The sequence below is a fragment of the Phragmites australis genome, chromosome 13, assembly GCF_958298935.1.
Source record: "Phragmites australis chromosome 13, lpPhrAust1.1, whole genome shotgun sequence".
Classification (NCBI taxonomy): domain Eukaryota; kingdom Viridiplantae; phylum Streptophyta; class Magnoliopsida; order Poales; family Poaceae; genus Phragmites; species Phragmites australis.
Window position 1 is genome coordinate 23,819,032 of NC_084933.1, and position 25,048 is coordinate 23,844,079.

Here is a 25,048-nt window from a genome sequence, read left to right on the forward strand (position 1 = left end):
TTTTTAAAACTAAAAATACTAAGTTCTAAGAATTATGGATCTAAAGTTCTGCCAAATACGCTTAAACTTTAACGGGGCAAGTCTAATTTATACGCTAATCACCATACTAAAAACATTTTTTCCACGTTTAGAAAACGGTGATTTCGCTAAACACCTCCCCGACGGTGACACAATCGCAAGCGCTAGTTGCAAGGTCTACCATGGCATGCAAAATCAGCAACAGCCAAGAAGGGTCTGCCTACATGTGTACGTGCCTTTAGACCATCCCACTATTTTTTCTTCGTTTCGTTATCTTTTTATTCTCTTTTCTATTTATATTTTTTATTTTTCCTCATCTTTAATAGCTTTTTCCTGAAGTGATTCGTAAAGAGAAATGAAAGAGTATCGTCCTGGAGAGAATGACCTTAAAAATCCCTTCATGAATAGAACTGTGAAGGGAAACCGTTGAAACGCTGAAGGGAATAAAAATTCTTTCATGAAGGGATTATGGGTCACGAAAATCCGTTGGACATGGTCTTATAGCCCAGCAGGTAGGGGTGGGCAAAAATACCTGAGACCGAAAACCGAGCCCGAACTACTCGAGACCAAACCCGAATTACCCTAAGACCAAAATTTCGGGTATGAGTCCCAAATGAACATTTTTTTATGTTCCTTGTTACCCGAAATACCTAAAATATCATTATGTTGAGGAGAGGAAAAGTGTTCTTTTTATTTGATATTATACTATTTCGAGAAGAGCCATATACATATATATTTCTATAGCGTCTGTTCCCTTATTTAGTGTGTGAATTGTGATACATTATATAAAATTATGAGACTTAATTTTATTATCCATCGGTTAATATAGATAGTTTAGAGCAAACAAATTTGATAAGATAGTAAGCGACAACTTTATTAAAGTCACGTGGTAAGTTTTTGTTTTTTCTTTTTCTTAATAACTGTGCATAAATCTAAAACATCAAATAAAAATAACAAAAGGAGTACCGTATAAGAAATTTAGATATTTTAGGTATCGAACCAAAATTTTGTTAACTAAATTTTTGATACCGATTTTAAAACCATATTTTAGATACTAGTTTTAAAAGATCAAAATTCAAAATACCCAAAATACTAAGATCGAAAATTCAGATACACCCGAAGGCACACCCCTACCAGCAGTTGAACCAGCTGTTCTCTTGTCTCTACTGGAGGAAATCTGCCGATCCTTTTTTGTCGACACCCGTACCACCATAGCTAGGCGTCTCACGTCCCAGCTATCGCTCTCTGCAGTCTCGTCAAATCTCTCCAGTGGGCGGCAGCCGGCAGCGGCGTGCGAAGCCATCGTCTACAATCCGTCGTCGATAGAAGCCCCACGAGCACCAAGCACGCCAGCACGTCGCGGTGAGCGCAGAGCAGAGGCAGCGCCCGCTGGAGCAGTAGCGAGACGCGGGCGTACGTAGCGTCGCACACCACGAGACGAGGTGAAAGAAGAACCATCGAAGGAAACGGAGTAAAAACGGACCGGACCGTCTCGCTCTCCCCTTCCGTCCGTCCTTCCACCGGCCGGCCTCCACTTCGCCCCTCAACAGCCGCAGCCGGGACAACGCCGCCTCGTGTCCGGCACCCCCTCGCATAAATCCCACCGTCGGCGGCGCCCCGAATCCAGATGGCCTCCCGTTGATCGGCCAGCGGGAGCCGCGCACCGGGCTCGATCTCCGGATCCGATCGCGCGCCGGGCGGGTCAAATTCGGTACGTTCCCTCGGCGATTTCGATCCGGCTGGTGCTTCCTTGCGGCGGAATCTACGTGTTAGGTGCGGTAGGTGATGGGTTGCTCCTCGTTTTTCTTTTTCGGTTCTGTGTTTCGCGTTTTTGGGGACTGGGTCATCGGTGATTAGCGTGTTGACGCGATGTGCGTGTGTCATTTGGAACTGTATTTGGCGAGATCTGATGACGGTAGCTCGCAGATTCTGTTGGTCTGCTGTGATTTTAGTTCTGCGCGTTCACTTTATCTATATGAAATCACGAATTCGACGCCTTCCGTGTTACCCGGGGATTGCTCATCTAGAAACGTGCATTATATCATTTTTAGTTGCGCTGAGATCTGCTACTGCTACTAGTTGCGTTTGTATCTGTGATACGATAAGCTAGAGTGACAGTTCGTGTATTTTGTTCTTCATCTTGTCATTTGGTAGTGCTCATACTCGCACCTGTTGTAGAAATGGTTGCTGTAGCATTTAAGTCATTGAATTTGTGGATTAAAGCTATCATAGATCTGCCAATTGTGTTTGATGGCTGAAGATATTATAGATTTGTGAAAGAGTTAACATTGCAAGGACTGTTTATGTAAGCAAATGATTCCTTGTATGAAATTTAAGCAAATTGTTGCACCATAGCTTTTGTGACGACCAATCTAGATGTCTTTTACTCGTTTTCCAGGTGTTTGATGTTGGAAATGTTTTTGCCTCTAATGCCCCAGATTAGTTTCTGAACATTGAGGTTGAAAAACTAAGAATAAAAGGCTAATATCTCGAGTGCTGAGCACAAGATTGCTAATTGAGGTTGATATGTCTAGAGCAGGAATATGCATGGTTAATCATAGGGGATTACAATTGTTGGATGTTCCACAAGGTAGTATCCTTTTGCATAGCAAAACACGGTGTACATACTCCATAGGCAAAAGTTCAGTAGAGATAGACTATAGATGTTCCAGTATTTGTCAACATCCTTTTTTGCTTGATGCGCTTCAGCCTTGCAATTGCTCAAGAAGCTCACACTTATTTTTCTATTCTTCTTGGTTGTTTGTGGGGACGAAACTCATACATCCTCATCTGCTTTTAACAATTGCCTAGGGTGTGTCAATAACGAGCAATGCATATATGTACCAGACATAAGCATCTTCAAACTGTTCCTTTCTTTTTATTGCAGTTTTGTCAATTATACTGATCTTTTCATATGGCATTGGAGCCGTGATGCCTTATCCGACTCTGAAGCCATATACCAATGTTCTGAAGTGCCATCGAAAAGACAGAAATGGACGGAACTGACCTTGAAAATCCAACTTCTAGAAGTTCATCCCAGAAATCTAGCCGCCGTTCTGGTAGTAGGCGTTCTCAAAAGTCATCTGGACAACATTCTTCGCCCAACATTCAAGAGAAAAGAAGCAAACCAAGATCTTCGAGGCAGAAGCATTTGGTTATTGATGACAAAGATGCTAAAAAAGGAAAAAGCCATGAACAGAAAATTGATGTGGCAGATGAGAGGTCCAATTTTCTAGGTTATGAAGTGTATGCTGGAAAGCTTATTTTTGATAAGAAAAATAAAAGCGCAAGCGGTAATAATCAGTTGTCAGCAAATGGGAAAGCTGATGCAATTGATGCAAGACTCACAAGTAAAGCTCTGATCTGGGGCTCCTCTGTGCTCATCCTAGAGGATGCTGTATCTGTAAGTTCATAGAATAAGATGTGGCTATATTGTTATTTGTCTCAACCGGATCAGCCCTTTGATTTTTTGTGCTCTATTTATATTTTGGCAGGTATCATATAATTCTGGTGTCAAACATTTTACTGTGCATTCATACCCGACTAAGAAGTCTTTATTTGGAAAGACACGCAGAGTTCAGAAGGACTTCTGCTTTATAGCCTCTAACTTAGATGAGGCCATTTTGTGGGTAACATGCTTTGCTGAACAGAACATATATGTTAATTTACTACCTCACCCGGCAACGTCCAGTATCAAGCAAGACTCAGATGCCCCCCTCAGTGAGTCTTTATTTGACCAGCCACCGATTAAATGCAAATCTCCACAAAGAGTACTTGTTATATTGAACCCTCGATCTGGACATGGTAGATCAAGTAAAGTTTTCCATGAGAAAGCAGAACCTATATTTAAGGTACTTTTTGACGTTTACATCATGCAAAAGTATAATGAACTGATTATTTAGGTAGCTATGTTTAACTATTTTCTGATAGAGTTTCCTCTTAAAACTTCTGTTTCACCATTCCGTTTTTAATCTCCTGAAGACCTCACAAATAGGATGATGGTATTTCGGTTTCTTGATATTGGTTTTTCCTGTTCCAATTTAAAAATTGTTGAGCTTAGGATATACTGATTCATGGTTAGAATGACAACTTTTCGGATGTCTATGCTTTATTTCAATTTGCACATATGGGAACTGGGAAATCATACATATCTTCTGTTTTGGTGTTATTGAAAAATACATGAGATTGCTACACCTATTAAATTGTTAATCTCTTCATCCTCCATATGACACTCTAGCAGTAAGCGATGGAAGTAATGTATGCAGCATTGGGACTGGAGTAGAAAACTGTATTTAATTCATTATGTAAATATCACTTAATCTCCCTCCTCCCTTAGTGCAGCTACATTGAGTACTGTTTCGAATAAAACGATAGAGCAGTAGAGCACCAGCCAGTTACAATTGCCAATGTGTAGATTCATCCTCTCTCTCTCTCTCTCTCTCTCTCTCTCTCTCTCTCTCTCTCTCGGAGAGAGAGAAAATGTTGCCTTTATACGTGCATTTTCGTATTTGGTGCTGCATTTGATTTACTAGCCTTAATTAAAATGTACATCCTTCTGTGCGTCACTGCATACATATTTTTATTGTTATTTTTAGTTACAAACTCATTAATATTTGATGCAGCTCGCAGGTTTTCAGATGGAAGTAGTTAAAACTACTCATGCTGGGCATGCAAAATCTCTTGTATCTACATTTGATTTCAACACATGCCCAGACGGTATGAATATTAAACGTGTAGCTATGTACATTATCTAGGACCAAGGCAGAGGCAACCGTTTCAACTGGTCTTACTGATACCTTTGAATTGTTTTGCAGGAATTGTGTGTGTTGGTGGTGATGGAATTGTAAATGAGGTTTGTCCTTGCTTTTCATACTTTAGTTGGTTAGGAATAATTAACTTATTTGCTAGCTCAACATTTATAGTTCTGCAGGTGCTCAATGGTCTTCTCAGTAGAAGTGATAGAACAGAAGCTATATCAATTCCAGTTGGAATAATTCCTGCAGGGTCTGACAACTCACTTGTCTGGACTGTTTTGGGAGTTAGAGATCCTATTTCCGCATCATTATTAATTGTTAAGGTACGCCTACTCTCTACTTTTTCTAGGTTCCATCACTGTCATTACTAAAGAATTTTTATCACTACTTACTCTTATAGGAGGAGAAGAGTTTCAGCAGTATATTATACCCATTTCCGTTTTGTTCAAAATAATGTTATAGCTAATTGCTTTTCTTACAAGGATAATCCCTTGATGACAGGGTGGCTTTACAGCTCTAGACATCTTGTCTGTTGAGTGGATCCAATCTGGGCAAATACACTTTGGCTCAACTGTTTCATACTATGGTTTTGTTAGTGATGGTAACCTCATATATGTCATTATTTTTATTTCTTTACATATTTCTAGCTCTGCTTATTCTGATGTATGTTGTAACTGATTTACTGATCAAATGCAACATTTTTTTTCCTTTTTGAAGAATACTACAAAATTTAATGTGCCTTACATAAATAAATACTAGGATTGAGCTTTCACCTTTTTGTTTAATTCTATTACCCTTCTGCAATTTAGCGTGGAAAAGATATGTTTTATCAACTACTAAAGGAAATGTTTAGCTGTAACGTTGTATCCAATTAGCTAAGCACGCTAATCGAAGAGAAATCTACTTGTTTAGTTTTATTGTTCCTTCGAAATATGTAGTAAGTTATAGACTGCATTTCTTTTCATATTTCTCAGAAAGTCATCCAAATCTTAATTTGTGCATGTTGACAGCATACAGATTTTACTTGCTAAGCCTGTTGTAAATTTGCTTTCTTTTGTTTCATCGTGTGGTCTGAAGTTATGTAAACAAATTATGCTGCATTATTCCTTGTGACTGTATTCTTAATGCCTTTTCAAGATCAGAGTACATTCTTAATGAATGCAAAATTGCTAATACTTCTGTATCTTGATTGACTGCGCACGGGAAGTTTTGTTTAATTGCTCACTTTCCAATATTTGCACTAGTGAAATGTGGTGTATATTAAAAAGTTTACTAAGCTCAAAATTCTTATTATTTTGTTGCAGTCCTGGAACTTTCTGAGAAATATCAGAAGAAATTTGGTCCTCTTCGATATTTCGTGGCTGGAATACTGAAATTTTTATGTTTGCCTAGCTACTTCTATGAGTTGGAATATCTTCCGAAGGAGATGACTGGGCATGGTAAAAGTACAGAACGAGACAAGACCCTCTTGTCTGACGTCTATACTGATGTAATCCACAGCAGATCAAAAAGAGAAGGAATTCAGCGAGCTTCCAGTTTGTCCAGTATTGATTCTATCATGACTCCAAGTCGGATGGCACTTGGGGATGTCGATACATCAGGTAGTACAGTGGCAAGCACTGAACCATCGGACTATGTTCGGGGTCTTGATCCAAAAGCAAAACGCTTATCTCTGGGCAGAAGTAACATTGTTTCAGAACCTGAAGAAGTGTTACACCCTCAACAACATCATGCATCATACTGGCCAAGAACTAGGTCCAAAGCAAGAACCGATAGAAATTCAGTTGGTGTCACCGCTGCTAATGATACACGGCTATCTTGGGCAGCCCCATCAATTCATGACAAGGAAGACATTTCCTCGACAATATCAGATCCAGGACCTATTTGGGACTGTGAACCGAAGTGGGACATGGGGCCAAAATGGGACACTGAGCCAACTTGGGAGCCTGGCCACCCCATAGAACTTCTTGGACCACCAGAAGACGGGGAAACCGGAGCACCAAAGGAACTTGTGCCAAACTTGGATGAGAAATGGGTAGTTAGGAAAGGATACTTTCTTGGTGTTCTAGTATGCAATCACTCATGCAAGACAGTGCAAAGTTTGAGTTCACAGGTTGTTGCACCGAAAGCCACCCATGATGACAACAGTTTGGACTTACTTTTAGTTGGCGGAAGGGGAAGGTGGAAGTTGCTGAGATTTTTCATACTTCTGCAATTCGGTGGCCATCTTTCCTTACCCTATGTGGAATATGTAAAGGTATCTTAACTTCATTCTTTGCTCAAGCTATTTTCCATTCCTTTCTTTTTCACCCTATTATAGTATATAGTAGCTTTCTTTTGACTTTTGGCAGAAAATATATTTTCTATAGAGTTAAGAGTATAAAATTTGTGGCCATATCTATTTAAAGGTTTTGAAGAACATTAAAACTGCATTAATGGAAAATATAGTTTTGCATCAGCTTGTGAATGTCTGTGTGCATTCTAGAAATGCATGTGTTCCGCTTTGTATATGTTTGCCTTCCATTTCAAGGGGAAAATGCATGTCTTCTTGAAACTATTAGGCTTGCTTATGGAAATATTGAGATGTATCTTCAGCACCTCTTTTCACCTTTTTTATTTGATACCTTAGGTTCCTAAGAGTAGTTGTATGTGGTGAATCATATCTTTTGTTATTTCAACTGCATTATGCCTACCAATTGCCAGGATCAAACAGAATGATCGGGTCTTGGTACCTATAAGTAGCTGCTGATGCTCATCAGCTGTTGGGTCTGTGTCTTATTCATTTAAATCAGCTCTGATCATGGACCACTGAAAGCTTCCCTAATATAAGAACACTATTAAAGCAGGCTGTGCTCCTTTTTTGCGCAACAGAAACTTTTTTTTTCTAACAAGAACAACAACTCGGTCTTAATGCTGGTCTGACATTGATACAGGTGAAGTCAGTTAAGCTTAAACCTGGTGCAAACACTCACAATGGCTGTGGTATAGATGGTGAGCTTTGCCATGTCAAGGGACATGTACTCTGCTCCTTGCTTCCAGAGCAGTGTAGGCTTATTGGCCGGCAATGCAGACAATCTATTTAAGTGCTGTACTGTTGAACTTTATGAGTTCTGGGGGCTCTGTTTCCACATCTAACAACTGATGTCTATATATTGTCACTTGCTGATGGGGGTTGAGCGTGGGTTCGGACGTGCAGATCTAGAGATTTTGGACTGAACAAACAATGTTGTGAGATTTCTGTATATTTGAGTGGTTATAAGATGATATCTTGATTCTTTTTATGGATATTATGCTTATATGTTTGCTATAGGGTAACACCCTTTACCCTTCCCAAGGTGGGAGCTTTGGTAGATGAGCTCCATGAGCACTGCTTGAAGTACTTAAGGCCATTTCCAACAGAAATTTTAAAAATTCACCTTCTATAATACTATTACAGTATCATTTAACACTATTACAGTATCTCTTTTTTTTTCATCTACAACACACTCTATTTCCTATTTTTCATTACTCTCCTCCTCTCCTCAGATCCATATGCATATTTAGGAACAGAAATACGGGGTATCCGATTGGCAAATGGGATTTGCCGTTTCTGTTGTAGCGGTTGGCGGGCGCATAGAGCGGCAAAAATCGCTGCTACAGTGTTTACGGGAAGTTTGCAGCTTCTGTTCGAGAAGGCCTAACTCGCTACAGCATCCTATCTCTTCATGTAGCATTTGAGATATCCTCCCTGCAAAACTTGCATGCGCGTTCAAAACTTCAGATACAGATTTTCTTAACCATGTTTGGAATCACCTCGCAGTTCTAGTCTTCTAGACACCTAGTATACCATCTGTGACTAGTAAAAGGATGTTACTCGTATCTGTTCCTCCCCTTTTACTCGTGCACATGAATTGAGCAAGCAGCTCAGATTGAGAAAAACTCAAATCGCACAGGTGCGGAGTGGAAACAAAGAAAAGGGCACCGAACTTGCGTCTAAAATTCTGGCGTTTTTAAGTTTCTGCCTGTCTATTCTTCTCTTGAGGCTGAGCCGACCGCACATTCCAAGTCTTGTGGTTGAGATATGTTTCTTTAACACGCAACGCCTCCTTGATTGGAAAAGCTGCGCCACCGTTGGAGGTCAAACTCAGAAATTGAAATGAGAGGGAATACTGCAAGCAATCTGGTAGGACCAACAAATCAACTATGATAAAATTTTAAAATACTGATGATTAGTGCGATGTAGTGCAATCTCTATAGAGCATGTATGCTTTGCAAGGCCCGCCTAACTACTGAGCAAAGGTGCATGTCTTGAATTAGTTGGACTACCTTACCTTTGAAGCCACTAAGAAAAAGTTGTACAAATATATGCATTTTATTATGCATATTAACTACGTGACTGAATCACGTTTTTTTCTCCTTTGAGTCTCGTGTGACAACTAGGACTAGTTTTCTCTTAGAAACCCAGCATGTACTGGCGGAGAATCAAACTAGTGAGCTGTGACATCCAAAATGACAATAGCGAACTAATCGAAAACTGTTGGGATGTCGGAGTGCCTCATATCCCGGCCAAAACTCGGTGGCTCATGGCAACCGGCAAGAACACGATAAGGGTCACCCAGGACGACACTGGAAGAGGGCGACAAGCTGACGGGGGTGCACAGCGATCGACGCTGCAGCGCTGGCAGAGGCCGCCGCACCGCGCCAAGCCAGTAAAGGCTGGCGTGACACGAAAGAAACAGTGGCCACGCGGCCGGGGCGCGAGCTTTTGATCCCCTGCCCCGCCCACGACGCCGACGCGCGCACCAGACCAGCCACGAGCTCGGCGCGCGACGCTGACCCGCCTCCCGCTCGCCGCCATGTGTCCGGCGCCGCGTGGCCAGCCGTCGACGTCCGCGCGGGCCCCGCCGGCGCGCCCGACCCCTCCCCCCTCCTCATCCTCTCTTCCTCCTCCTGGTCCCCGGCCAATCAGCCAACGCTACGCTCCCTGCATTAACCACCGCGTTTATTTTGCACACCTCGCCCGCCTCCTCCATGTCTCCATCACGCCTCGGGCTCACGGTCGTAGCCGTGATTTCGCCTAGTGTGACCTGGGAAAGCTACTGACGTGCCCGTGCCGAGCGGCTTGGCACCGCGTGTGCGGCGTCGCACGGCAGGATGGCTGGTGACCTGGCTCTCCTCTCCCGGCACGGAATCTTGTGGCCTCGCCGCAGGCCAGGCAAGAACGTTTCTTGGCGGGAAGGATCGCTACGCCAGAACTGCTCCTACGGTCCTACCGTTCCTGCCCAGCGACCTAGCTCATTAATAGCTACTGCTAATCTAATCATCATCGTGGTTGCTGGTCTTCGCGGGGTTACCAAGTTGGTCTCTTGCACTGTTGCTCGAATCGATCACCGCGCGCCGTAGTTGCGGCTTGAAGAAACCACCAACGCCTTTGCGGCGGACACATTGTATCGGAGTAACCACGTACCCGTTGCGTACGTAGTTGATCATCCCAGAGTTCCACAGACAAGCGATTCTTAATCGTATCGGGATTACCACTTTTTAACTTACCTGATCTGCTAGAACACGCATGGGAAGCTGGGAGCAACGAATCCCTTTCGTCCAAGAGGCAAAAAATTTCGTGGCCCGATCGGCCGATCCATCGAGATAAGCCCTGCTCCCCGCATTTGCTAGTCAAGCAAGCTCGAATGAGTAGCACTTATCATCTAACCTATCTAATCTTTACGTGGTTATCCTGTCGTTATTAGCCCGACGCGCAAAGTTACCAGTAAACGCGACGCGACACAGAGGGCGCGGGGGGGGGGGGGGGGGGACGGCTCGCCACCGCGCGCGCTAGACGCCGCCACGGCATGCACGGATGCACCACTCGAGTCGACCCGGCCGCCGCGCGCAACGGGACAAGCGCGTCGCGCCACCTCGACCACCCTTTCGGGGGAAGCCCCCCGCACACTTGGGCGCCGCGACGACGGCGACCGCGTGCTGCCCCTTCCCACCGGCCTACCTGTTCCAATCGCGCTCGTCTCCTTCTCGCCCCGGCACACCTCGGCGCCCATGTGTATCTGCGCGTATGGTTCCGTCCAGTCCCCCCGACTGCTGCACACACGCATCGACAGAGACGAAATTAGCACGTGCGGCACGAGCTAGCTGAGAGGAAGAGCAGAAGAATATCTCGCTCGCGCTGGTCACCCTTGCCACGTGTTCGGGTGTGGGTCCTAGGCGGCCGGATAAGCATTGGACGCGTGGCGAAGCTTTTCGCGCGGCTAGGCGGGGAGCAAAAGCGGCTTTGCCTTCAGCGTCATAATGCGCGGGGTCCTCCCGGTTTTTTTATCCGCAATCGCAAGGCCACATGATCGCATCCCCGGACGTGGAGACGTACGCCGGGCGCCCGGTATAAAAGGAGGCCGAACCGCCGGGAGCAGAAGAGGAGAGCCCGGCTGGGAGAAGAACAGCTAGGTAGGATCGATCGACATGGACAGACCAGACCACCACCAGCACCAGTTCTTCATGCCACCGCCGGTGCAGCAGCAGCAGCTGTGCGTGCCGATGATGGACGAGCAGTCGTTCTTGGCGGGGAGGGGCGGCGGCGGTACGGCGGGGAGGGGGGAGAGGAAGCGGCGGTTCACGGAGGAGCAGATACGGTCGCTAGAGTCCATGTTCCATGAGCACCACGCCAAGCTGGAGCCCCGGGAGAAGGCGGAGCTGGCGCGCGAGCTGGGGCTGCAGCCGCGGCAGGTGGCCATCTGGTTCCAGAACAAGCGCGCCCGATGGCGTTCCAAGCAGCTCGAGCACGACTACGACCAGCTCCGCGCCAATTACGACGCCCTCCACGCCCGCGTCGAGTCGATCAAGCAGGAGAAGCTCGCCCTCACCGCACAGGTAATTGCTACTTGAGAAACTAATCATGCATCTGTACATAGCTCTTCTTCCTTGGATGACGATCCAGTTGCTAATTTTTTTAATTTGTTTCATGCACGTATTTGCAGTTGCACGAACTAAGCGAGAGGTTGAGGAAGCGGGAGGACCGGGGCGGCAGCGTTGGCGCGACGACGGCTAGCAGCAGCAGCTGCAACGGCGGCGTCGGAGAGGAGGCAGAGGACGAAAAGAGGAAAGTCCTCTCGTGCGTCGACACGGAGCCGCCGGAGAGCTGCGTGTTCGGCGGGGCGTGCGCCACGCCGGTGGACGTCTCGGTGGAGTCCGAGTGCGACGACCACCGCCTCGACTACGAGCAGGGGTTCCCGGAGTCCTTCTGCGCCACGCCGGAGCTGTGGGAGCCCTGGCCGCTCGTCGAGTGGAATGCGGTGGCCTGAAACGGAAAAAAAATAGTACATAGATTTGTGTGTATAATGTACGTGCATGGTGCTACGGTGCTCTTGCTCTCCAATATCACAAAGAAATTCTATGACATCTTTCACCGAAAAATTCCTATCATATTTTAATTTACATCGTCTTTCTCTGATTTAACGGTAGACATATGTAATTAAAAGAAAAAAAAGACACGTGACATACACAATAGATGATCTTTCTATGAGATCATATCTCATAGAATTTCTTTCCTCCAGTATTTATGGACACGAAGGGACCGGCATGTGCCAATGATGGGTGGGGCCGGGCAGTAGGTCGGGGATGAGAAGGGATTGAAGTGATAAAACCATGGAGGCAATTAGCCAATGGGATTATTGCTTTGATGCTGCTGAAAAAATACTGGTATTATTTATAGCCCATTGGCAGAGTTGCACCAGCAGCTTTGTTGTTGCCACTGTGAATTCAAAGTAGGATCTGATGGAAGCATGTTCGCTTGATAATGAAGTAGTATTCGAGTGTACGTGTATCTATTTGGAGTACTTGCAAATGCATGCACGGAGTCAGCCTTGTGATTGTATATGATTATTCCCCAAACGTTGCTCATGGTAACATTTTTTTTAACGAAAATCATGGTAACATGTTGTCATGTTGATGCACGGAGTCAGCCTTGTAAACTGACATTCAAATATAATACGCAATCCATTTCAAATACAGTGTTCTTTTCCTCTTATTTCTAGTTCTATTCCTTTGTGGCCTCACTCCACCATCTTTCAACCTCAAACCTTTTCTGAATCGTGCATCCTATAAATGCTTGTTTTCCTAGGCTCACATGTTAGTGAGGCATAGACACGATAAGAAATTCAGTTGGGTTTTGCGTATCCGATCCCAAAAGATTCCGTAAATTTCTTGAAGTCGTACTGTTTTCTACAGTATCCCTTTGTGAAATTAATTGACCTTAAATATGGCTACATTTGTCATGTGTATCATTTATTTTTTATTTTTGCGAAACGTGTGTGTAGTTTAATCAAGTAAATGTACTATCGAGCGTCTCCGAAGCCTCTGCTACTGTAGTTTACTGCAGCAGTAGGGCCATGATATTGTTATGTGTATGTATATGTATATGTATATGTATATATGTACATATACATGTACATATAGGTATATGTATATGTGAACATGTACATATATAATTTTTATTTTTCAGAAAATTCTAGGAAAATGTCAAATGAATATTAGTTATATTGATAAATCGGCTGAAAAAAAAATCTAAACTAAAAAAAATATGAAACAAATATTTTTAGGTTACTATTACTTTCATCTACATGTTAAAACTATGTGCATACACAAAAGTACTATTGTTTTCTCTATAATTAATCGAATGTGTTAAACATTGATAAATTCATAGATAAATATTGAAATGCACAAAATTTGTGAACCTAATTTTTTAATCTTCTTTTGTCATGCTCTCTACATCAAAATAAAAACGGACGTGAAATAGGCGCGCTATTCAGACTAGTTTTATTCCTAGTCTCACCAGGTTTTTTGGTTGTGCATGAGGGAATCAGTGAGAATTTTTTAATTCAAATGATTATACGCTTCGGTTGTTTACGTACAATCAGAGAGTATTCCACATTCAAAAGGGAGTTTATTCCTCATATGCAGGTTTTTACCCTTCGTATAAAGTTTATACTCTTCGTATGAGAGAGTCTATTCGCAAATGCAGAAACATGTACTTTTATGCACACATCTCATCCATAAGCCGAAGTACTTACTTTTCGCACATTTGCATTACATGTGCATCAAACCATTTCCTCGCATGTGTGCCGAAGTATTTAATCTTCACATGCTAGCATCATATATACATCGAGCTATTTATTCTTTGCTTGTTTCTGAAGTAGCTATTTTTTGCGCACTTGCATAAATGCATACTTCGCACGTATATACACTTCACATGTGTGAAGGTTTTATCCTTTGCTACCACATTTAACCTTATGCATCGAAGCATTTACTCTTTGATTGTACTTTTTGTGCATCTGTTTAATGCATGCACAAAAAACGGAGGTTAAGAGTGACTACCTCCACACTGAAAATAAATCATGTCTTCGTGTATGATCGATTACAATCTAATAAGACAATTAGGGGGTGAATGATTGTGAAAACCAAATTCAAAGATTAACTTACTCAAATCAATCAAAAATCGATTTAAACTCAGTATTCAACTCGAAACAGATTGTACATGTTCTATTATACTAAGTACTAGTCCAGTTGTCTTAAAGATCTGCACAATAAGTCATTCTAAAAATTTATAAAACTTCACTATTGTCCATTTATAAGATGGGGTACAGTTTCTTAAGTCACATTTTTTAACCATTGGACCAGAGTAGAATCAGACACGTGAATATCGATATATGGAGCACAATCTTCTTGTGAGGTAATGCAAGCTTGCACCAACGACCAGACATACCTAAACCACATTTTTCAACTCGTCAAGTCTACATGGTGTTTCATGTTCTGAACCCTGTTCTGTACAATCCATAGTAGCTGCCCCCATAGCAGCACAACTTTTTTTTCATGAAGCCACCACAGAATGATCAGGCCGGGACGCCCTCGATGGAACACACGTCGACGAGAAAACGTCCTTGTTCGTTGTTCCACCCACAGTACGCCGTCGACCAGTGACAGGAGCTGAACGAATGCGTGCCAAAAACTTAACGTTTTTGGAGGGTAGCAAAAGCTGAACATTCTGCTCGGCGACGTCGACTTGTTCGTCCTGTTCGTTTGCCGCTTTGCGAATTGCCGTTCACTGTACAGGGTACAGGATAAGGGGAAAAGGGTGAAGTCTCCAAAAGGAGGCAGCAGGGCGAAAGTTCTGGACTCGTGGTTATGGGCTTATGGCCCGGCAGAACGGGTGGTCGTAAGGAGTCCTCTGGGCAGTGTCATGATATGAACATAAATGAAATTGTTTAACGAGCTAGAGCTAGAGCGAGATCGATGTATTCTTGAGAATTCTGGGCAGATTATTTCGTTGACGTGTGTGAGATAGCACAAGGGCTCAATTTTGGAGCGTCTTGTTGGGGAAAATGGTATTCTGACAAACACGGGCCTCCGTTATCTGGACATGCTTGTTTTGTTGTTTATGGTGAAACCTGACTAGCTCGGATTGGGAGAAGTCGCGCCGATTTAATTTTTAGGATTAATTCGGGATGGAGACTGATCAGGGCATTTTTGTTGGGGATCAGTTTCGGTTGCTTTGTATTTTTTTTCTGTGGGTGGATTGCTCTTCTCCTTCTAATCGAAATGACAATTCGGTTGAAAATAGGCTCATCACTCTATTAATATCGGATTATATAAGAAGGTATATTTTATAACTATTTATTGATGATCTAACGTAAATAATAGGCTATGAACCAGAATAAACATTAAGAGTGACACAGACTTGCAGTTGGATCGATAAAGAGAAGATTTGATGCAGTGAAGAGTTGCAGCCGTGCACATCATCAATGATGCATCGTACAAATGGTTGCGCAATTGCATTGCATAGAAAACTTATCGCCGTCCCGCGTGTAGGATTCACGACGGTCACGACGGTAACAATTTGGAGATAACGCTCACTCTCAAACTTTGGTGTACACCAAGGAGAGAGCCAGCGACATCCAACAACTCAACACACACAATACATATCACCCAAAAGGTTGAAGATGGAAAATAGATGTATTTCTTGGAGTTTTCTCTTATACACGACCTAAACGTCTCCAAGTACTTTATTAGGGCAAAAGACGCCACACTAATTAGCAGTCATTAATCGACCTTTAGTCCTTTAAATCAAACGGAATACACGGTCGTATTTTATATATAAAAAATACACGAATACGTGCGCGGCTGCGTGTGTGCACCTATAGCAAGCGCCCACTCCCTCTCTTTTTTTCTCTGTTTCAAATAAAGGAAGAAGTTCCATTATTTATATTGATATACATCACCATCACCTTGCGCTAGCGGAACTGCGGATGGTACCAAAACACCCGTACTCTTTTGCTTTGAAATTTCTGAATGGGCCTCATTCTCATGGGCCACATCCCAATAAATTCATAGATCAATTATTGATGTTCTTCAATAAAAATAGCCTTTTGTATGATTTGGATTATTACTTGTTGAGAGAATCGTGATTAAGGCAGCAAGCTCATCGTCGTTTTATTCTCTCTAGAGTAGTTGGCATTTGCATGGTATGTGTGATGAATCTCAAGGCATCTGATGGCTAGATCTGCTTCTAAGACGGAAAATATCAGGTCCAAGTTAACTTTCAAGTCTATCTTTGTTTTCTTTCTTCCCTTGACAAAAGTTTGCCATAATTCATGTGCTCTGTTTGAAATAACTGTACTCATTCTTCAGGAAAGGAACAGCTAGGTTCGTAGTATTTTGGTATAGCTGGTAGTGGTACCTCCTCTCCCTCCTAGGTTGCCGATCTCGGGTTCAAACCCCAGTGGTAGCCCTCCCACGTCCTTTGTGGCTAGGGGTGTGAGCCCCTTTGTTAAAAAGAATGGAATTTGTATAAGATGAGATGATGCCAAATAATTATTTAGATGAGTATTTCTTCTGTTTAGAAATAGTAAGTGTATCTTTTTTAAAAAAGTTAAATTTTATGTACTTCTAATATTTAATCAAATTATAAGAATGTCTAGTATATAAAAATTATATAACTAGATTCATAATTTAAAATAGTTTCATACTATATAGGTTTTAAAATATAACTTAAAAACCAAATTAAAAAATATGTTTACTATTTCTAAATGAAGGGAGTACTAATTTGATGTTACTGGGGAAGCTTTATCCTTTATCTCTGTGTTTTCTTTCTTCCCTTTGACAAAAGTTTGCCATAATTCGTAAGTACTCACAGCGCTTAGTTGATTCATGTGCTCTGTTCGAAATAACAATACTCATTTTGATATAGTATTTAGTATAACCACTTTAGAATTTGTACAAGATGGCACGACACCACAATCCTAGCGATAGTTGCTTCATGCCCTGTGCAACCAATTCGAAGACGACAGAAAGCGCCGCAATCGTCTTAAACTACTGATTTGATGCTATCGGGGCAAGCTTTATCCCTTCATCTCTGATCGATCAGTGATCACCGATTCACCAAATCGAAAGCACTTCCGCACTTGACAGCGACGAGCTCAAACAAACCCTCCGCTTATGTTGACTTTTACTATTCAAAAGTAGAAAGCTAAACTAAATAATTGATTATGTAGTTGATTTCTGAGAAGCAAAAGTTGATAAAAACTGTTATTATTAGTAGAAGCTAAAAACTGACGTGAATTGGTTTTCGTAATTTTTGAAGATTATGTTATGAGGATATTATATATTTTATTTATATGAAAACCAATTTAAAAGTAGCCTTTTAATATCGGCTTTTAAATTAGTTTTTAAAAAAGCTTCGGCCTAACCAAATTACCACAATTTAAAATCAATAGTCTAGAGTGCTTCAGCCCGTGAAAGCTTCTAGAAACACTGGAAAGGCGTAACGGAAAGCTGGGCCTCCTCGATGCGGACATGCGCCCAAAATGCCACTGCCACTATGAAATGTCGTGGAGAATGATTTGGCTATTGCACTGCTTTATGGTCTATTGCAGCATCTGATCACAGTGCTTGGATCGCTACTGTTTGTTTTCTTCGGCATACTATGCTCCCACCCAGGGTTCTAAAATTCGACGATTACAAGCTAAAATCGTGATAACCGGTCATCTTGTCCAACTCGGTTTTATAAATTGAATAGTAGCCAAATTTAAATTCAAAAAATTTGAAAAAAATACAAAATACAAAAAAAATCTTAAAAAACTAGACACAATTCTAAGATGTTCTGTAAAAAATATTCAAAATAATATCGTTTGCATCATATTCTATAAGGAGCCAGTTTGAAAAAAATAAAAAAAATAAAAGCGTGCGGCTCAATTATTAACTCATGTTAAGGAAAAGTTTAACATGCGAGTACATATTTTTTTAGAAAGTATCTTAAGAGAATCTTTAAAATTGATTTCACTTTATTTAGAATTTTATTAATTTCTCTATGATTTTTACAAAGTTCACAAACATAAAGTGAATATGTTAAGAAATAGCACTGTAATTAACTTTTTCATATTTACTATTATTTTTCCTACGTAAATAATAGTATAAATAAACTAATAAAAGTGGTTTCACTAATTTTTGAGGTATGATGGGTCAGTTATGAATTAATCTAGTCGCAACACATTTACACAATCCTGTATGTTACAATAACTAATTCATTAGTTCATGTATTTTAAAAAGATATAGGATTATGTAAGAAGACTAACAAAATTAGTTTCATAATTTTTAGATTATTAAAGAGTAAACTATACATTTAACTTGGTTTAACAAATACATTTTCTCACAGAAAAATTTGAACTTTTTTATGAGTATAAATACTTTTTATCATGTAGATCATATTACAAGGAAAAAAAATTTGTTTCATTTTATTTGAAGCTTAGATGAATTAGTTATTGATTTTATAATATTAAGATAAGTTTTAGGGTTTTTTTAAACTTCACTGAAAATCGAGAAAACCACTCGATAAATCAAGAAAACGGAGCGGTTACCGACAAAACCGAGTGGTTACCGATGATAAAAAAATTCGAGCAAACCACTCGATAAATTGCAAAAATCGCTCAGTAACCGGTCCATGAGCGGGTAAAATCGTAATTTTTCTCTAAATTTCAAATTTATTCAAATAAATTTTGTCCAATTTTTTTTTTAAAATTTAACCGGTAACTACAATAATCACGATTTTCGGTAACCAGTCTGTAAGAAAACCCTACTCCCACCTCGACATGCGCCGGCCGGCTGCCGCGTGGATGGTTGCCTCCGTTTGCTTCACCAAAGAGGGCACTGCATGCCGTCGCCACCATCTCTGGCCGGCGATCGGAAAGCTTGAGGAATCACTCGCTGGATGAGCAGCGCTAGTGCTTTAGACGACGCAAAGAAGCCGGCCAGAAGCGCGCGCCCACGCACGCACTGACACTCTGACAGGGACCGGATCACCAGATGATGGGACGAAACCTTCGCGCGGTGATGAGACGAGACTAGACGCAGACGAGTCGCGCTGAAGCGCACCTGTTCGATGGCGAGGCCGCGGCGCCACCTGCCGGCCGCGCGCGCCTCACCTCGGACGCGTCGTCCGTTTGTTCGCACTCGCTCCACGAAAGGATAGGCTCATCTGTAAGGATCCGTTTGTTTCAGTTTTAGAATGATTTAAAGTTAAAACAAATAGATAATTTTGTTATAGTTTTTTAAAATCTGCTAGTTGTATTGTGGGAATCTGAGAAGTTGGATTTTCTTAGTTTTTGATAGATCGTGAAAGTTCATTTTACTAAACTGTTCATCAAAGATTTTTAGAATCTACAACTAAAAGCTTTTCATAATCTAATTTTTAGATCTAATTTTTTACAATCCATTTTTTATAAATTATTTTTCAGAATGTACCGCTGAAACAAACAAGAAGTCTGCGCCTAGTCTCGATCGCCGGCTGCAAACAAGACGTCCCGATCGTGACGCCGACGCAGCGGCGGTGGCCACCTAGCTCGATTGGATGAGCCTTTCGTCTGCTCGGTCGACTTCCGAGATCCGCTTTTGAACTGGGAGGACGGGAAGGAGCACTGGTAGCTTAGCTTAGGCAGTGCCGGTGCGTGCGGGAAGGACGAGTCGGGTTGGTAAGTGTCAATTCTTCGTAGGCGCGAGTACAGTGTACCGGCCCAAGCCTTCCTTTCCCTTCAAAGTTCGAGGTGGCGTCGGGACTCGAGTGACTCCGGGAAGTCGTCGTCTAGTCCGGTTGATTGACTGATTGACTAAAACATTAGTATCCTCATTAGGGAAAGTTGTGAGCCACAGGTGAATAATACACGTGAAAATCAGCCAATGATTTCTAAGGGAAGTTTTAACGGAATAAATAAGATGGTCCATAGTTGCAAAACTGATACCCTCCGTGCTATTACTGCCACAGCCTCGCCGTCGGTGCATGTCTCAAAAATCGAAAATAAATAAATAAATAGATAAAGATAGTATGAGCAGACGCTCCCTTGTTCGGAGGAAGCTCGAAGACTGGAAGAAAGTCCAGGGACTGGTTGGGCCTTTCTAGTTTAGGGACCGTGCCACAGCCGTGGCCTTTCCTCAGCCTAGTTATTAAGAGGGTTTCGTGGCCCAGTTGTGCCTCCCACAGCCCAGCTTACTGATTTCCTGCTCACAGGATCGCTGTCGCTGCACGGAACTGGCCGACGGCTCCGGTTCCGGTCGCGTGGCTTCGCAGCAAAACAAGGCCACCATTCACCCGCTGCCGCCTCGCGCGGCCGGCTGGTCCTCGCCCACTCCCTCCCACTCGACAGTTGACGCGCCGGCGCATGCGCGCGAATGCTCGAACCATCTCGTCGTGGCGTGGGCACTTGAGATGCCGGCATTCCGAGTACATCTCGTAGAACGGCGGGACAGCCCGAGCATGGTTCGTAAGCCGCAGAACTGCTGACCAGCGGGCGATCCAGAGCGGTAGCCCCGTGCAGCCTACCTCCGGTGAGCAGCATCCCGATCCATCCAAGTCTCCCGTGAGGCCGTCCCCATATGCATCACGCATTCACGCACACTCCACTAGCGCTGCAAACAGCCAAACAGAAACGCCAGAAACGCTAAATCGGTAGCATTGACCAATAGTACGGGCCGCAGTTGAATGGATCAGAGTGCGGATCAGGGCTACACTTCGAAGGATGGGCTAGCGCTTTCTGTGTGTCACTATTCGTCCAGGGCAGATTGCTGCAGCCTGCCTCTGCAGTCACTGTCTTGCCTTGGGACAAGAGGGGATTCAAACTCCAAAGGATTAGACCCCTGACCGGCTGTCATAGCCCATTGGATGGGTTTATACTGTTAACTAATCTAATCCACCGGAAAGGCAGCTTGTCAGTTTCTTAATTCTTCTGTTTAGCACCTACCAGCGTCACCTCCCGCTGTTATTACACTGCTACCATCAGAGCCGGAGTACTCGAGAGTACCAGCCAGATACCTCCCGGAGCCACTCGTCAGGCACAGGTGTCCCAAACCGCTTCGAGCACGGAGCCAGCTGATTCAGTGTCGGTCACTCAGCCCCCACTGGCGAAACCGCACCACCTCATGTGAGCACAGCACACGATGCCCGGTCCCGTCGTAACCGTGCTCCACCCACATGCCGGCGACGCGTCCACAGTCACTGACGCCCTGGTCGAGGACGAGTGGACCCCACGCGTCATGCGCGGAGCATGATACGGGGCTGTGCACGTTCTTTCTGTCGCTGCAAAAAGCAACAAGAGAACGCGCGTGCACTGCTCAACACCTAGACCTCCGCTTTGCCTGGTTTCTCAGACTGGTACATGGGTCCCATCAATATTTAACCCCACATGTCATGGTGAGGTGGAGAAGGGGTGCCTTCCGCGCGAGTTTCCTTCCACCGCACGCTAATCCCAAACCCACCACCGGAGAAACGAGGACAAAAAGGTCAAAAGCCCCCCACCCACCCCAACCACCCCGCAAGCAAGCCGATGCCACTATGCTTCTGGCCGGAGGTGAAGACGGCAAGCCCCACGGAGCCACCGCCGGCGACGGTGACGCCGCGGCTTCCCTGAACGACCTCTGCGCAACCGCCTCCTGGGGTCCCGCGCCGTTCCCTAGGGCGGCGGCGTGGGCGGTCGCGATGCTGCTCGCGGTGGGCCTCGGGGTCGGCGCGCTCGTCCTCGCCGTCGTGCGCAGCGCCGCGCTGCTCGTGGTGGCGGTCGTCCTCTCGGCGGCCGTGGCCGCGTTCCTCCTGTGGAATGCCGCGGCCGCGGCGTCCGGGCGCGCGCTGCGGCGGTTCGTGGACGGGCTCCCGGCATCCAGCCTCCGCGTCGCCGCCGACGGCCAGCTCGTCAAGATCACCGGTGTACGTTTGCTATTTCCATATGTATTACATTTCATTCGTAACTAATTTTCCGCAATTGGCCTAAGAAAGTGAAAACTACATATCAAGGCCCCTCTCCCTCCAATTTCACCTTTAACTATAAAATCAGATATATTTCACCTTAAAATTTATAGTACAGATCCTGACAGGAGCGCGTGTTAGCTTAGCTAGACGTTGAATGATGAAGAGACAATATGACAAGTCAATATATAGCAAAAACACTTGGAAAAAAGAAGAATAAAAACAAGATTAACTGACATGCATGGCTTAACTGCTGATGCAGGCATGCGATATAGGTAAAACCACTCTCCAAAACTGGCTAGGATGTTATTTGAAGAACAGACCAACATTCAGGGGGTGATCTGTAGTTTCCCCCCTAAGAAATTATGCTCTCTACTGTGGGCTGCACTATCCATACTTTCCAATTGAGCCGGTATTCGCCATTGCATTAGGTTTCTCAGCAGTTAATTCTCTCACATTTGATGTCTGTAAAGAGCAGCGTCGAAAGATGGGTGTAAATAACCTTGCAAGGGGGAGATAAGAGAGAGCTCAGCTTTATTCGGATCTCTGTTAAGTACTAGATTCACAGAATCACAGTTGCTTACTTGTTAAGGATTCCTTTGTCAAGTTTGCAGTGATTAAATTAAATGCGCCTTCTAAACGTAGGGTGAAAAATTCTCCTTTATTTATAGGCTTGCTATTTTACAGTGCTAGACCATTGTTATTCCCCATGTTTTATACATGTGAGTGACTATTTGCATAAGTTGTTTTCAGCGTTCCAGTGGTATTAATCTCGGATGTGTTATGGTGTTCATTCTTTCTTGCAGTTTGTTTCATGTGGTGATATCTCGCTGATCTCGTCATATGAGAAGGTTGAGAATTGTGTATACACATCTACTTTGTTAAGAAAATGTGGTAGATGGGGTTCCCAGATTTTGAATTCTAAGAATCGATGTTCTTCCAAGTGGAAGTTAACACATGCTGAGGTAAGAATGCTTTGTTGTCATGCGCTCTCGATTTCCATGTCTTCTGATGTGTTTTTCATATAAAAAATATAGATGCTTCCTTTATCTTCCACCTTAAGTCCTGATGTATTAACTGTTTTGTTTATCATGCTTTTTACTAGCCTAATGTTGTCCAGTTATATAACCGGTTAAATCTGAAATATACTATTAGTTCACGAGAAATGTTGTAAGGGGCTGGCAATAGAACACCCAATGTGTCTTCCTGTTGCCTTAGTTCCAGTTCCAGAATGTTATATTGCAACACCCACATTCTTCTATTTCTTTCGAGATACTAAAGAAAACTCATCAGTGAGTGAGTTTTATATGACAAATATGTCATTTTGTTCCCCCTAACAGTACTTTTATGGTAACTTTTCTCAGTTGTACGAATTGAAGAATCTGGCTCCATAGCTGAATAAATCAACAAAACATGTTGTTTAATGTCGTTCCAATGACCAGTTCCTTTGCATTATGTCCTACTCAAATTCACTAGTAGGATCTTCTAACATTTCTAAAGTTTATAAACTTATAATCCCTGCCACTATTGTAGACAAGTAGCGACTAGTAAGAGTATAAGATGCCACAGATGTGTCTGATGTTTTTCTTATTCAATTATTCTGTGGAGTTGGGCAGAGGTTTGCTGCTGATTTCTACATAACGGATGCAAAATCAGGTAAAAGAGCTTTGGTGAAAGCTGGGCACCACTCAAAAGTAGTACCGCTGATCGATGAAAATCTTCTGGTAACAACAAGCAGAGACACAGAGCTTTCTTCAACTCTGAAGTATTGGCTTGAAGAAAGAAATCTTTCTTCTGAAGAAGCCCAGCTTATTCGTCTCGAGGAAGGGTAATTGAATTGCTCCTCAATATCCAAGTCTTTTGTCTGCATCTTTTTCAGATTGAACCTTCGGAAGCATAATACTACGGTTGCACACTCTTCTAGGTATATCAGAGAAGGAATGCGGTTGAGCGTGATTGGAATTCAGAGCAAGAAGAATGGAGATGCCATGATACTTCCTCCACCCGAACCTCTATCCACAGGTTGTGTGTTCCTGTCATTTCTCCTACCGACATATTTCGATGGAATAGTGCTGAGATTGGTCGACAGAAGTTACTTCGTGCCAAATTCTGGCGTTTCATGAAGTGCTGTGAGAACTCGTGAGATGTAACAGCTAACAAGTCTAGTGCGGTGCCCTTGCCCCATGGGATCTTCTTCTGTGTGGGTCCACAATTTTTTTTTTGAGGACTCATGTGGCTTTTTTCAGGTAACCTAATGTACATTCTCACTTGATTGGTAGTTCAAATATCTGTCATTTCTGGGGATGGATTGTGTATCTTCTCGTTTCATTCGGCGTGTTTGGTTGTCATTCCTATTGTTACCATTTTACTTTCCTTTTTTTTGAGAAAGAGGATGCTACCATTTTAACTCTGGGTTGGAACGCAGTTTGGCCCACTTGACGTCCCATTGTTTCGGCATGGTGGAGCCTAAGGCTTAGAAAACGGCCACGGCTGGTCAGGTCCAAGATTTTCGGGTCAGGATGGAGGCCCGTTAGGTATTTACCCTGCGCGAAACCTGCCTATCGGCCTGGACCGCTCCGATGTAGCAGCTGGATGCCCGTTTTGTTGGTGAACTCCCTGTGCAATGTTCTCAACACAACCGCGATCGTCCATGCTGCAAGCCCGCGAAGCACTGCATTCATGAAAACTTGTGAATCGCACTGCTCCCTCCCGTCATTCGCTTTGCGTGGTCGTCGCCGAGATCGGCCAGCCACCGTGCCCGCAGCAGTCGCCGTGGATAGCACGGCTACCTGTCTCCATCACCGGGTTCCTGGCCGCTCGTTGCCTTTGATCGCACCCAGCTCCTTTCCTTGACGCAAGACCTACAATCACCTCAGGGAAAACGGTCACCGCGGCGTGCAGCCCAAGCCGAGAAACATTCCCCGCCGCTGTCTCCATGAGAGGCCCTCTTGAGCCTCCCCATCACGTCTGTGCGAGTGTCGCCGCCGCGCGAAACCACCTCCAGCCCCGGTAG

The 25,048-nt window shown here is 43.6% G+C and overlaps 3 protein-coding genes across 6 annotated transcripts; all 3 read left to right on the top strand.

The window, feature by feature from the left end:
- Positions 1 to 1,199: 1,199 nt before the first annotated feature.
- On the top strand, positions 1,200 to 8,053 carry LOC133887975 (sphingoid long-chain bases kinase 1-like). Of its 4 annotated transcripts, XM_062328032.1 has the most exons (9): positions 1,200 to 1,796; positions 2,906 to 3,421; positions 3,513 to 3,869; positions 4,641 to 4,734; positions 4,833 to 4,870; positions 4,949 to 5,095; positions 5,274 to 5,373; positions 6,077 to 7,029; positions 7,706 to 8,053. In XM_062328032.1, the coding sequence occupies exons 2-9, from the start codon at positions 3,011 to 3,013 to the stop codon at positions 7,853 to 7,855; spliced, it is 2,250 nt and encodes a 749-aa protein (XP_062184016.1). In that variant the 5' UTR covers positions 1,200 to 1,796; positions 2,906 to 3,010; the 3' UTR covers positions 7,856 to 8,053. The 4 variants fall into 4 exon arrangements, with proteins under 4 accessions (XP_062184016.1, XP_062184013.1, XP_062184015.1 ...); XM_062328029.1 differs by having other exon boundaries at positions 4,833 to 5,095; XM_062328031.1 differs by having other exon boundaries at positions 1,200 to 1,791; positions 4,833 to 5,095.
- Positions 8,054 to 11,063: 3,010 nt separating this feature from the next.
- Positions 11,064 to 12,170, top strand: LOC133889134 (homeobox-leucine zipper protein HOX22-like). The gene is made up of 2 exons (XM_062329600.1): positions 11,064 to 11,627; positions 11,735 to 12,170. The coding sequence occupies exons 1-2, from the start codon at positions 11,220 to 11,222 to the stop codon at positions 12,056 to 12,058; spliced, it is 732 nt and encodes a 243-aa protein (XP_062185584.1). The 5' UTR covers positions 11,064 to 11,219; the 3' UTR covers positions 12,059 to 12,170.
- A 9,393-nt stretch (positions 12,171 to 21,563) lies between these two features.
- On the top strand, positions 21,564 to 24,339 carry LOC133889827 (uncharacterized membrane protein At1g16860-like). Its single transcript, XM_062330304.1, has 4 exons — positions 21,564 to 21,996; positions 22,842 to 23,000; positions 23,652 to 23,863; positions 23,960 to 24,339. Exons 1-4 carry the CDS (start codon positions 21,628 to 21,630, stop codon positions 24,156 to 24,158), a joined length of 939 nt encoding a protein of 312 aa, XP_062186288.1. The 5' UTR covers positions 21,564 to 21,627; the 3' UTR covers positions 24,159 to 24,339.
- Positions 24,340 to 25,048: the final 709 nt, after the last annotated feature.